This window comes from Colobus angolensis, unplaced genomic scaffold, assembly GCF_000951035.1.
Source record: "Colobus angolensis palliatus isolate OR3802 unplaced genomic scaffold, Cang.pa_1.0 Scaffold341, whole genome shotgun sequence".
Taxonomy (NCBI): Eukaryota; Metazoa; Chordata; class Mammalia; order Primates; family Cercopithecidae; genus Colobus; species Colobus angolensis.
In genome coordinates, this window is record NW_012116722.1 from 1,323,583 (window position 1) to 1,338,153 (window position 14,571).

General features: G+C 46.2%; 1 protein-coding gene and 1 pseudogene across 1 annotated transcript in view; one reads left to right on the top strand and one right to left on the bottom strand.

The window, feature by feature from the left end:
- Window positions 1-344: 344 nt before the first annotated feature.
- On the top strand, window positions 345-754 carry LOC105519251 (annotated as a pseudogene).
- Window positions 755-8,490: 7,736 nt separating this feature from the next.
- MTMR12 (myotubularin related protein 12) overlaps window positions 8,491-14,571 on the bottom strand; it is an 81,135-nt gene continuing 75,054 nt past the window's right edge. Inside the window, exons 14-17 of the mRNA XM_011952580.1 lie at window positions 14,045-14,212; window positions 12,559-12,720; window positions 11,776-11,835; window positions 8,491-9,199 (exon numbers count right to left, since the gene is read on the bottom strand). Of these exons, the coding sequence (XP_011807970.1) occupies window positions 8,630-9,199; window positions 11,776-11,835; window positions 12,559-12,720; window positions 14,045-14,212 (960 nt within the window). The 3' untranslated portion in view covers window positions 8,491-8,629. The remainder of the gene's footprint in view (window positions 9,200-11,775; window positions 11,836-12,558; window positions 12,721-14,044; window positions 14,213-14,571) is intronic.

A 14,571-nucleotide genomic window follows, 5' to 3' on the forward strand; every position in this document is an offset into this window, starting at 1 on the left:
CCTGGGCTCCCGCACAACTCTAAGGAATGAGCAAGGAGGCCCCCAGATATAACCATGATTGACTATCCAGTAAATCAACCATAATGTAATTATGATAGAATTTCCAGTAAATCTGGTAGGCTGTCACAGATTGACCTAAGTCAACTTGTCCATTCGGCAATGGTGACATCCTCTGGTGTCAGTAGCTTCTGGCAGTTAGAGGCAGGCAGGGTTATAGCTCCCTGCTTCCATCACCACCACCTCCTCAGCAGTGGTGTTTCACAATGACAGCGGGTGCCTTGGACTTTCGTTAACAGCCCCAAATTTCTGCCTTTTTGCTGTAGGCCCGAGTGCTTGCTGCTAAGATGGGCAAATTCATGAAACCTGGGAAGGTGGTGCTTGTCCTGGCTGGACGCTACTCTGGACGCAAAGCCGTCACTGTGAAGAGCAATGATGATGGCACCTCAGATCGCCCCTACAGCCATGCTCTGGTGGCTGGAATTGACTGCTACCCCCACAAAGTGACAGCTGCCATGGGCAAGAAGAAGATCGCCAAGAGGTCAAAGATCGAGTCTTTTGTGAACGTTTATAACGACAATCACCTAATGCCCACAAGGTCCTCTGAGGATATCCCCTTGGACAAAACTGTCGTCAATAAGGATGTCTTCAGACACCCCGCTCCTAAACGCAGGCCCGACGAGAGGCCAAGGTCAAGTTTGAAGAAAGATATGAGACAGGCAAGAACAAGTGGTTCTTCCAGAAGCTGCGGTTTTAGGTGCTTTGTTTTGGTCATTAAAAATTCAAAAGAAAAAAATAGTCATATTTCCTGTTCTTAGACTTTGTGGAGGATTCCCACTCTCTGTCCTCAGGCCTCCACACAATACCTTGCATGAAAGTTTTACTCTTAAGTTAGATACAGGCTGGGCGCGGTGGTTCATACCTGTAATCCTAGCACTTTGGAAGGCTGAGGCAGGTGGATCCCTTGAGCTCAGCAGTTAGAGACCAGCCTAGGCAATATGGCAAAACCCTGTCTCTACTAAAAATACAAAAATTAGCCGGGCACAGTAGCACGAACCTATAGTCCCAGCTACTAGGGAGGCTGAGGTGGGAGGATCACTTGAGCCTGGGAGGCAGAGGTTGCAGTGGGCCATGATTGCGCCACTGCACTCCAGCCTGGGTGACAGAGTAAGACCCTGTTTCAAAACAAAAACAAAAAAGATGCAATGAGATAGCAGGACCAGCTAACCCTGCAGTCCGTCTGGTGATGTGGAGGGTTTTTAGGCCTCGTTCTCTGCTCTGGTGCATTTACACTGCTGGGCCTGATGGATTTGTATATGCTGTAGGTGTGAGAGTGATGCCTCTTTGGTATTTCTAGCCAACCACATACCTCAAGTACCCACTCACTGCACCTTTGAAAGATGATTTTTAACATTCCATGTGCTGCTCAACAAACCTTCTGGGATAGATTTTGAAAACATTTGAAGTGCTTATGCAGCCACCTTTGGAACTTAGGTTCCTGTTTAGGATACTTCAAATGTTAATTGTTCCTGGGGTGGAGATTAAGTTTAAACATACGCACACACCCACCTCTGTTTACATGATGTATGTAAATGACCAAACACATACACAATAATAGCTCCATGCACTGAATATTTACACTATAATAGACACTTATCTTTAACCCTCCAACTCCCCAGTGAAGTGGGTTCCGGGCATGGCGCCATTTTACTGAGGAGATGGAGGGATGTTATCCTACAGTTCTGGCTTCAGAGAGCCAGAACCGGGCACAGTGGCTCATACCTCCAAACCCACCACTCTTGGAGGACAAGGCAGGAGGATCACTCAAGCTCAGAAGTTCAAGACCGGCCTGGGCAGCATAGTGAGACTCCATTTCTACAAAATGGAGGTCAAGGCTGTAGTGAGCTGTCGTCACACCAATGCACACCAGCCTCGGAAACAGAACAAGATCCTGTCTCAAAAAAATGTTTGGTTTTTTTTGGCCAGGTGTGGTGGCTCACGCCTGTAATCCCAGCACTTTGGGAGGCCGAGGCGGGCGGGTCACGAGGTCAGGACATTGAGACCATCCTGGCTAACATGGTGAAGCCCCATCTCTACTAAAAATATTTTTTAAAAAATTAGCTGGGCATGGTGGCAGGTGCCTGTAATCCCAGCTACTCTGGAGGCTGAGGCAGGAGAATCGCGTGAACCCGGGAGGCGGAGCTTGCAGTAAGCCGAGATCGCGCCACTGCACTCCAGCCAAAAAAAAGTTTTTAAATTAAAAAATAGAAAGATTTGGCCAGGTGCGATGGCCTATGCCTGTAATCCCAGCTCTTTGGGAGGCCAAGGCAGGTGGATCACTTGAGGTCAGAAGTTCAAGACCAGCCTGGTCAACAAGGCACATCCCCATCTCTACTAAAAACACACACCAAAACATTAGCCAGGTGTGGTGGTGCGCGCCTGTAATCCCAGCTACTCGAGAGGCTGAGGCGGGAGAATTGCTTGAACCTGGGAGGCGGAGGTTGCAGTGAGCCAAGATTGCGCCACTGCACTCCAGCCTGGGCGACAGAGCGAGACTCCATCTCAAAAAAAAAAAAAAAAAGATATACAATGCTACTATCTATCATCACTCCAGAACATTCCCTTGTGCCCCTTCCCAGTCCACCCCTGCCCCTCCCCTACCAATCTCTACTGTTTCCCCCCAACCCCACCCCACCCCCATCAGCCGGGGAGAGAGGAGAGGTCTTTTCCATCCTCTCCTGGAGGCTACTGCAGCAGCATTCCAAGCAGAGTCCTCAGGGTCAGTCCAAGGATGAAATGCCATCTGTCTGCATTCTTTTCTTTCCCAGGAATGGCATGCACTTGTGCCCTTTCGGTGCTGGGGATGAGTTAGCACGACATTCATTGCACCTCAGACTTCTGCGAAGACAATTTGAAAAGTCCTCCCTTCAGGATTTCATAAAAACAATCAGGTCCAGACAGCCCTTTATGAAACTGGCTAGCAAAATGAAAGTTTTTAAAAAACAAGTCCAAAAAGCTTACTGTGTGTTAACCTACAGATTATATATTGAAAAAAGCTTACTGTGCATATTTTCATATGACACACTTCATATCCTTTAATTGCTAAGGGCAGACAGTGTAATAGGGGATTTAAAAAGAAAAGAACCTGGGTCTGAACCACAAAACAAGCTGAGATGCCTGTTTTTAAATATAAAACCACTCAAATTACTTTTCAATATATGATATTTAAAACACTGATTTTGCACTACCCACAGCTAGCCTGGTTATCAACAAACTCAAGTGTAGGCACTTGGACACGTCCCTGGTTACACTGGAACTCGCGGTACAAACAGGGTCTTGCCTCTCCCACCCTCATGCTAGTACTTTTCAGGGTGTTGTGTGTGTGTGTGTGTGTGTGTGTGTAAGGTGGACCCAATAAGGCCATGCATCTCTATAGATCTTGTCTCTGCAGCAGCGCAGGGGCATCCTGCATGCTCAGCCCCAAATTGTCCTGCCCCAGGGATGCCTTTATAAATAATCTAGAGCCACAGTGAGACACAAGCCCAGCTCAGAAAACAGGCTTTTTTATTTTTTATTCTTTTATTGTTTTTGAGACGGAGTCTTGCTCTGTTGCCCAGGCTGGAGTGCAGTGGTGTGATCCGGGCTCACTGCAAGCCCTGCCTCCCGGGTTCACGCCATTCTCCTGCCTCAGCCTCCCGAGTAGCTGGGACAACAGGTGTCCGCCACCTTGCCTGGCTAACTTTTCGTATTTTTAGTAGAGACGGGGTTTCACTGTGTTAGCCAGGATGGTCTCGATGTCCTGACCTCGTGATCCGCCCACCTCAGCCTCCCAAAGTGCTGGATTACAGGTGTGAGCCACCGCGACTGGCCAGAAAACAGGCTTTGGACAGGACCCCTTCTGCTCCCAACTCCCTTAATGATAGGGGGCATTGAAGCCACAGGGGCTAATTCCCGACAGGAACCGACCCCCCACCCTGTTTCACATTGGACGGAGAATGTTCCACTCTTTACTCCCCAAGTCCCTCCATGCCCTCACCTGGACATCAAGGAACAAGTAAAATCAAGAGTGAGAGACAGTTGAGTCCACCAAAAGTACAAGAGCTAAACACATGTGGAAAATAAGACAAGAAGCTGCTAAACTCTACAGTCACAACTACTACTTGGGAATTTAATACAAGCACCAAAGAAGCAAAACATCTGAAAAGCACGTGGCATTCATGAAAGCTTATTAAATTCCAGGGATGTCTCAGAGCTAGCTTTCCGGACATAGTAGTGTGGGCCTGGCCAGATAGGAAAGGGGGATGGGGACAAGCAGCAGAGTGGGAAGCCTCCTCTGTAGGTAGGAAAGGTCAAAGAAATATGAGCCTTGTTTCTCAGAACATACAAAGTGCTATGTCTCAATCTAGTTAAGCATTAAACAAAACAAATTAGAAACAAATCCTACTCTCATAAGCCATCTCACCCTGTGCTCGCTCACTTATCCTCTCTGGAAGCAAAAACAAAGCCTTTTTCTATCTTTCATGGTTTAAATGAAACCAGAGATGGTTTAAATGTACTCAGATCTCTTCCAGCAATTCTTATTCCAGAGTAACAGAATTCTAATTTTACAGACCCCCACAAAAAGCAAAGAGGTAATAATACTTCAGGATTTTTAAAAACTCTTTTCTTGTAATCACCCTATCCCCACCCTATTCCTATTTTTTCTTCAGCATTGTATCATCACCCAGGATTTTTTTTTTTTTTTTTTTCTTCAGACAGAGCCCTTCTCTGTCGCCCAGGCTGGAGTACAATGGCATGATCTTGGCTCACTGCAACTTCCGCCTCTCAGGTTCAAGTGATTCTCCTGCCTCATCCTCCTGCATAGTTGGGATCATAGGCATGCGCCACCACACCCAGCCGATTTTATTTTTTTTGTAGAGACGGGGTTTCACCATGTTGGCCAGGCTGGTCTTGAACTCCCGACACTTCAGGTGATCCGCTCGCCTTGGCCTCCCAAAGTGCTGGGATTACAGGCGTGAGCCGCCGTGCCTGGCTATATGTTTTATTTTTACTTTAGATTCAGAGGGTACATGTGCAGATTTATTACATGGGTATATTGTGTGATGCTGAAGTTTGGGCTTCAATTGAACCCATCATTCAAATGGTGAACATAGTACCCAATAGGTAGTTTTTCAACCCTTCCCCGACTCCATCCCCATTTTCAGTCCCATGTCTGTTCTTCTCATTTTTATGTCCAATATCCAATGTTTAGTTCCCACTTAGGAGAACATTCAGTATTTGGTTTTCTGTTTCTGCATTAATTCACTTAGGATAATGGACTCCAGCTGCATCCATGTTGCTGCAAAGGACATGATTCCATTCTTTTTTATGGCTGTATAGTATCCCATGGTGTATATGTACCACATTTTCCTGATCCAATCCATCGCTGATGGACACCTGGGTTGATTCCATGTCTTTGCTATTGTGAATAGTGCTGTGATATACATGTAACTGCAAATTACCTGAGATTTTAAATATTTGTTTGGCTATTGGTTCCCACCACCAAAACGCCCTGTGCCCCACAAGAACACAAACTCCACTCTTCACTGCTGTCACCACTGGCCCTGCCAAATACCCAGTACATGCTCAATATTTCCTGAAAGAATGAAAGGGATTACTCCATGTGTTATACCAACCACACCAAGTACAGCACTGCTTGTAAATTGTGCTTTAATTTCTGCAATCAGATATGATGCAGTGAGATACAAGTATAAACTTTCATTGTGCATCCAGAAAATACAAAGCACATGGATACAGGTTTAGCTCAGCAGCTTATTCCCTTATAAAGAAAAAAGTTTTGAATTTAATTAAAGTTAGTTTATCTTCAGTGTAAAAACCTGGAGGTATAAACAAACTCAAGATATTATATACAGTAAATTATTTTACATTTCCAAACTTGCACAGTACAGCATTTTAAACAAAGTAAATGGTCTCATTTCAGCTTTCACTGTTAAGCATAATCCACGTCCCAATCTCGGATAAAAATTTCACAATATATAAACCCACTGAGAATTCTATACACAAATACAAGTTATAGAAATCTGATTTCAAATATAAATACAAAAATTGTCATGACCTGACACGTTACAACAGCTTATTTTTCTATTGTAATTTTTAAAAAATCATAGAAAAATATTTCAATGCACATTCAACTGCTATGACAAAGGCCATGACCTTGTGCCTTTAAACCATACTTCGCAGAGTGTAAAGCATCACACCGGGCATTTTTGGAATGAAAATTACGAAGCCTGAAGAGGCTACTGTATAAATATTCATGTTATAATGTGGTAACAAAAATAGCTCCATAGCATATTTGGGAGGCAATGGGGCAGAGAAGGAAGTGGAGGTTAGTGCTAATTTAAGAAGGCCTATAGAATGTATGTGAAGGTAGCTAAGGAACTAGTTAGTGTATTTTAAAATCCCTACTGCAAGCCTAACACTGACCTCGCTAGTAACTCTTAAGGCAATCAAGACGGAACATGTGTTTGGCCCCCAGATGCACGAATCCTCCCCTCCCCTCAACCTTTGTTCATCTTAACAGACCAACCTGGCTCCTGCACTAATACGGAGTGGGGAGAACAGCAAAACAAGTCACCGTATGCACAAAAGACAATTCAGTGCAAACCTAGAAACTCCTCCTAGTCAACAGTTCCCAATTTTCTTTGTTTGGGACGAAGTCTTGCTCCATCACCCAGGCTGGAGTGCAGTGGCATGATCTTAGCTCTGCCTCCCCGACTCACGGGATCCTCCCACCTCAGCCTCTCAAGTAGCTGGGACTACAGGCATGCGCCACCACACCTGGCTACTTTCTGTATTTTTAGTAGAGATGGGGTTTTGCCATGTTGCCCAGGCTGGTCTCGAACACCTGGGCTCAAGCAATTTGCCCGCCTCAACCTCCCAAAGTGCTAGGATTACAGGCATGAGCCACCACGCCTGGCCTCAAATTTTCTTATTGCCCTTGAGCAACTGAAAGCTCTTCTGGACGGGGCGCGGTGGCTCACGCCTGTAATCCCAGCACTTTGGGAAGCCGAGGCGGACGGATCACGAGGTCAGGAGATTGAGACCATCCTGGCTAACATAGTGAAACCCCATCTCTACTAAAAATACGGAAAATTAGCTGGGTGTGGTGGCGGGCGCCTGTAGTCCTAGCTACTCGGGAGGCTGAGGCAGGAGAATGGCGTGAACCTGGAAGGCAGAGCTTGCAGTGAACCGAGATCACGCCACTGCACTCCAGCCTGGGCGACAGAGCAAGACTCCGTCTCAAAAAAAAAAAAAAAAAAAGAAAGAAAGAAAGTTTTTCTAAACATGTAACATTCAAATTGGGATCCATACTGAAAAGCAAATATATGTGAAAAGGCAAACATTCAATTTAAAACATTCTAATGAGTTTTGGTTTTTTCCTCTTTTATGGGATTTGACAGGGTTCCACTGAGAACAAAAAATCAAACAAAACAAAACAAAAAACACTGCTCCTTACATACAAAGTACACTTTCCTGCATTAAAAAGAAAAAAAAATATATGTGTGTATATATATATAATTTAGACAGCAGATCCAAGAAGGTGACCAGGCATAGTCAAGTTTCTTCTATGGCTTTTAAAATCACTGAGGTATCATATGATAATCATCACTTTTGATACTTATGTTTAAACTGCTTTCCTATGAAAGCCACATTCAGAAGTGACCCAATCCCATCAGTCCATAAAGGTGAAAGAATGTGAGGAACTCGGCTCAGGGGTTGCGGCAGAAAACCACAATCACAAGCGCTCCAAAGCCTCAGCAGGCAAGTAGAAAAAGGCGAAGCGATTTGTTCCAAACAATGAGAGACTCCAGAGGAATGGAAGCTCCTCAGGAAGGATGTCAGGCAAAGGAACAGATCCCCACAGCATAACCAAGAGGTTTGGCAATGAGACACTGGGACTATGCGCACCAAGGCAGGGAGTGCAGAGGGACAGCGGCGAGTGGTGTGGAGCAGGCGGAAGAAGACCTGGGGCTGGCAGCACAGAAAAGAGGGTGGTGGCTGACTAGCCCCTACCCACAGACAAAGCATCAGGATGGACGACACCAGTGGAACTTCCCAGGTGTTTTACAGGCAAGGGGGCATAGAAAGAAAAAATGTGATGGTTTAAGTAAATGCCACACATCTTAATAACCTCTATCTGAATCTTCAACTCGCCATACAAATACGTAAAGCTGAACTTGCTTCTATAATTGAGATGGGTTACACAGAAACTTACTATTTCCAATGACTGGATAAATTATCTTGGCACAAAGAGGGTCTGAAGAAAGTATCAAGTCCAAGAATATCTTACTGAAGCCCTTTCTGGTAGTAAACTGGCCATTGCAGGCTCTGTATAATACTTAGGCATCAGAAAACAGCCAATTAATAATACTACAGATGCAGTTTCAATTGCATAGTCTTTTAGAACCATGAAACAATAATGAGAGCCACCTCTTTTCCCGAAGGCCCAGCTTTACTCCAACGGAGTGCCGGGCTAAGGACCCGGCCAGCATTAGCTGTAGCATGACACGAATCCGGGGATCAGCTGTCCCAATCTCCCACATTCCTCTTCCACAGTCACTCAACAAACAGGTCACACGTCCCCTAGGTCCACGAACTCATCTTCTCGTTTGGCCAAATCGTCCTCATCTCCCAAAGCTTTCCAGCCACTGGTGGGTAAGACCGGCTTAGAGGAATGTCGCTGGAGCAGAGCGAAAGGAAACAGAGAGGACAGGCGGGCAGAGTTCCTCAGCAGGCAGGGGGCCTCAGCCTGGGGGGCCTGCTGGCTGTGGTGTCTCTCGTCGATCTTCTCTTGTAAACTCTGGACTTCCTCCATCATTTCCAAGAGTTTGCTCATAGTGGCCACTCGGCCACCACCTAGGATTTGGGCTTCTGGAATCCAGCGCAGGTAGCGCTGGGCCCAGACTTTGATTTCGGGCCCCTCAATATGCGGTAACAACAAACCATGGTAGTCAGTGGGCTTGCCATGCCAGCTGTCATAGAACTCTCGAAAGTTGTCTTGGAGCTCATCAGAAGAATTAATAAGTTTGCTAATTCTCTTGCCCAGAAGGTTTTTAATCAAATGATCTGTTTCTTCCCTGAAAAATCCTCTTTTGGGAGATGACTTAGATTGCGTAAGTGGCAAAGAAAGTTGTCGTTGATGCTTTGAGAGGAGACACAAATAAAAATCACTGGTTAACATCACAGGCACAGTTAACAGATGTTACCACAAAAAACAGAGCATAACCCTGCTTTAACAAGTTCCAAGAGACATCAGCGTTGCCATGTGAATGCACACTCATTAACACATGGTGACATCCAGAGGTGGAGTGTTCCTGTGTATTCTCATGGTGCACACTGTACCAGAAACCAATGGGAAAGCAGGTGCATGTGGCAGCTATGCAGAAAGGCATGCTGGGACAGAGAAAGGAGCTTTCGGTGCCCTCCTCCGCTGTCACAGGAGCTCCACAGGACACAAAGTACTTCTGAAAAAGCTGTTGAACTGGAGATAGTTTAATGATTGAGAGGAACTTGTGGCTCAGGCCTATTTGTGTTCCAAAGGGAAAAAGATGTTTCCTCTTTGAGAACTTGAAGGCTGTTAACCACTACAATCTTCTCAACAACTGCAAGCAGGCACTGCTGACTACCAGAAGATGGTATCGCATGGGTGAAATAGCAGCTTATCAGACATCCAGTGGGAGTTTAAGTCTAAGTCATAAAGATTCTTTTAGATAAAGAAAACAGGCAGGTGAGAGCAAAGAAATTTGATGAGCCAGCTAAGTTGACCAGATTTGTCTGGCAACCTGCAAGGAGTAGAAAATGTGAGAACATTTTCACATTTTCCTATTTCCCCCCTTGGTAATTATCTCTGTGGCCAGAGCAGAGTATTATATTTGGGGGTGCACTGTGAAAGGGTTGTGGGGCTGGGCGCAGTAGCTCATGCCTGTAATCCTAGCACTTTGGGAGACCAAGGCAGGTAGATCACCTGAGGCCAGGAGTTCAAGACCAACCTGGCCAAAATGGCAAAACCCCATCTCCACTAAAAATACAAGAAAATTAGCAGGGTGTGGTGGTGGGCACCTGAAGCTGAGGGAGAACTGCTTGAATCCAGGAGGCAGAGGCTGCAGTGAGCCGAGATCATGCCATTGCACTCCAGACTGGGCAATGAGTGAAACTCTGACTCAAAAAAAAAAAAAGAAAGGGTTATGAAAGATGGATGTGGTCAGAAGGTCATGAGGGTTCCCCAGTGCCCAAAGGAGAAGTAAAAAAATGTGGGGAGAAGCTGTTTGTCCAGTTATTTTGTTCCTATTCATTTGAAGAAGAGATAACAACTTTCAGGCTTGCTCTAACTCTAACATATTTCCATCAGTGTTTCTTCCTTGTAAAAAAATATTCTTTATTGTAAAGAAAATTATTTCCTTACTATGAAATATGGAATAAAAATAAAAATATTAAAAAGAAAGCAAAACCTTCCACAAGACCACAACTCGGAGGTGACCAGGATTTGACTTTCCATCCGGGCTCAGGAGAGATGAAGGCCAGGATTCAGTGGCCTCTCTTTTCTCCATCGTGAAGATGTGCCAGGCAGGGCAGGGACTACACTGAACCGTCACCCAGTGCTTCCTGCCTGCTTGGTTCTGTGCTCAGTACTCAGTGAATACTGAGCACCTCATTCTCCAAGTCACCATTATTGCCCCATTTTACAAGCGAGGAAACTAAGGCACAGGGGTAAGCAATCTGCCGAAGGCACTGCTGCTCAGTGCCAAAGGTGATAGTTCAAATAGTCTGGCTCCAGAGCCTGAGCTCTCCACTGAGCTCTCCTTGGTTATGGAAGCCCCCTTCTATCTCCTAAGCGAAAGGAGCACTCAAGACCAGCTGACATGCCAGCAGCTCCGCAGGCCAAAGCCTGGCCTGGGCCTGCGGCTGACACCAAGGGTGCACACTGAAATGGGTCCCTCCCCGTGTGGCATTCGCATGGCAGCATCACACGCTGCTCAGCCCCTGCTTCCTCGGAGTCTCTGCAGAACTTCCCCCAGGCCACCAGGCTGCTTAACACATCGCCCCACCTGATATCTGGTCTTCTTACCCAAAGGCTTCAAGGCTTCTTTTCGCCCCCGTCCCAACTGTGATTTAGCTATTTCTACCTGAAATTCTCCACCCCTTCAGCTCAGTCCTTTCCCACCTGCCAACTCCTGGAGCTTAGGCTGTCTGTCTCTATCTCCCAAGGAAAAGAGACGATTAGAAAAGCTGGGTCTGAGGAGAGACATGAAATCCATTATTGGAAGGGAGAGCCTTAGGTTCTCCCCTGTAAAACAAGGGGTTGTCCTTGCTGTCTCTGAGGTCCCCTGCCACTCTGGCACAAGGCAGTTTCTGTGGTGTCAATCTGGCTCTCAAGAGAATGTGCACGCAGCCACCAGGGGGCACAACACACTGAAGAAAAACCGATTTCTGGCCAAGCTGTTCTGGGGCTCAGGACAATTCTGGTCAAACTAGCAGGAGATAGTCAGAAAGGGGAAGCTCCACCCTGGGCCTGCGGCCCCTAAAAGGGCAGAGTGGCCGTTCTGAGTCGTTCAGCAGCCAACATCGTCTCTGCTGGCCGTGACTCACCCAGGTCCCCGGTCCTCTTTAGAATGGAACCAACTCTAACACCAGAAAGGGCCAGGCTTTCTGAAGCCCTCCACATCAGGTAGGATAAGGATGGCATGGAGAAGGCAGTGACATGTGTCGACTCGGACTTACCATCACTGCTCTCTCTTTTGTGGACTCTGTGAGGGAGAAATTCTGGGTCTGAAGACAGAGCTAGGGAATGTCAGTTAAATAATTCATCAGTTAGGCAACTTTGGGATTATCAACTAAAATGAGTTTCTGACATTTGTGGTTCCTAGCATAGGTCAGCAAACTGGCCACCCCTCAGGCCAAATCTGGACTGGCGCCTGTTCTCGTAAACACTGGAACACAGCTATGCCTACTTGTTCGCCTACTAAGGCTCCTTTTTTTTTTAAGTAAAGGAATAAAAAATGGCTACTCCATGGGCAGAGCAGCCTAAGGCTTCTTTTGTACTACAGCAGTAGAGGGGTACTTGTGACAGAGACTTTGCAGCCCTTGATAGAAAGAGTTGTGCAACCCTTGGTTTACAGGCACAGCTCATTAAGAAAAGTCTTACTATTTATTATAATAAATGAACCGGTACTGGCCAAGTAAAACCCACACATTCAGTGTTCCTTTTACTCTACTAACACACACACACAGGCAGGACAAGAGGCATGATTCCATGGAGTATGACCAGGGCAGCAGCATCCACTGTGACATGTGACAGATGGCCTTGTTGCACCAGGGCAAAGGTGATTTGCTGAAAGCAAAGGATTCTAATGGTCCTTGACAATCTGACCATCACAAGTTTCGACTCTGCAGACTGCTTCGAGGGGTAGAACATGCTGGCAGACAGAATCCGTAAGTACCTTTTATCATTACATGCATGGGGTCTGGGCAGCTGAACGGGGTTTAGACATGTGGACATCTTACTTTGAAGCGCATTCCTTTCCGTTGGCCTTTGTCCAGTTTTGGCTTTTCCACATAAAGAGGGTTTTTGAGCAACGTCTGGGCTTTGGGTTCAAACTGCACTGACCAATCCCACACGGTGAGCAGATTCAAAGGCTTGCTTTGTGTATCCTGGCCTTCTCTACCCTGCCAAAACAAGCACAGGTCACGCTGTCTTCCAGGGAGGGCTGAGGAAGGCAAACACATACTTCTGGACACAGGCACCAGGAAGTGTGCTCCTGCCCTGCCCTGAGAATGAATAATCGTGGGCACTTCATTTTTAAAGACTGAGGCTACCTGTGGTTATTCGCTACAAGCTTTTGTTGGGGGAGGAGTGCAAGAACAAGGACACTTCCTTTCCAGCAGTCTACACATCAGCCGCTGTGCTGGGTGCTTCCACAGCCTCATGAGGTAACTGGTGCTTTTCCAGTTTTACATTTGAGGAAACCAAGGCTCAGAAAACTGAACTGCCCAAGGTCATGAAGCTGGTGAGTCACAAGGCTGGGCTCTGAAAGCAGGGTTGTTGCTCCTACTTCACCGGGGGATTTGGTAATCTTCCCAGCTCAAGGAAACCCTGTACCCCTCAGGAGGCTGCTCAGAAGCACCGAGATTATCTAATTGGGGGCACAGCCCAGGAGGGGCCAAAAGGGTTAAGATGGAAAGAGAAGCCTAGCTTCCCTGCTCTGCTGGTCCCCATTCTCTCTACAGAGGAATTCCAGGCATCAGGCAAACGGATGACAGGACATCTGGTCTGACTGTCTTTAAAACAGACAGCTTTGAATTTTGCTTAATTCCCCAGCTTCAACACTTGCTTCCAGCTGCAATATTTACCACGTGACCACAGGTGAGTTACTTATCCTTTTTTTGCCTCAGCTTCCTCCAAGATAATAAAAATGCATACGCCATAGGGTGCTGTAAGGATTAATACCTAAGAAACTCTTAGAACAATGCTTGGTATATAGTGTTCAATACCTTTTTTTTTTTGAGACAGAGTCTTGCTCTGCCACCCAGGCTGGAGTGCAGTGGCCAGATCTCAGCTCACTGCAAGCTCCGCCTCCCGGGTTCACGCCAATTCTCCTGCTTCCGCCTCCTGAGTAGCTGGGACTATAGGCGCTTGCCACCTTGCCCGGCTAGTTTTTTGTATTTTTTTAGTAGAGACGGGGTTTCACCGTGTTAGCCAGGATGGTCTCGATCTCCTGACCTCATGATCCGCCCGTCTCAGCCTCCCAAAGTGCTGGGATTACAGGCTTGAGCCACCGTGCCCGGCCCAATATCTTTTTTAAAATACGAAATGTCTCATGAGTTTGCAAGTCATCCTCTCGCAGGGGCCATGCTAATCTTCTCTGTATCATTCCAGCTTTCTTTAGTGTATGTGCTGTCAAGTGAAGACCACTTTTAGCATCAGTACTACTGCATCCTACTTGTGAGAGGAAGCCTCTTTAATACACAGGTTCCTAAGAGGGACTCTTACCATGTTAGTATCTTTTTGATGAGGTGAATTGAAGAAGAAGGTGCTAAAAATAGGTATGTATAGGCTATCTGACAAAACAGTCAGGTAAGTCTCTGTGAATTCAAATGCCGGGGGATGCTGGTGCACCAGCTGCCAGACACAATCTAGGAAAAGCAGGAACACAGGAACCTGCATGAAAACAAGATACGTTACTTGGTGGGCAGAGCCCAGTGCAAGCCATTCTGAGTTCAGGGGACAGCACCTCAACAGCTGTGAAATAAGCACTTCTCGGGACTTCATTCTCTGGGAAACACAGAATACTCCATTCCACCCCAAGTGAGAAATATGCTCAACGGAAATCACATGCTTGCGATTTATGTACCTGTGTCAAAGACATTTCAAAGATGAAATGTGTAAAAACCTCATTATGGATCAGTGTTACAGATGAGCATCTGCAATGGATTCTGATAATAGAAAACACTAACTTAGAACCTCAATTAGGCAAAATGTTATCTCCTCCAAAAAAATTCCATTCTTCCACTAGTAAT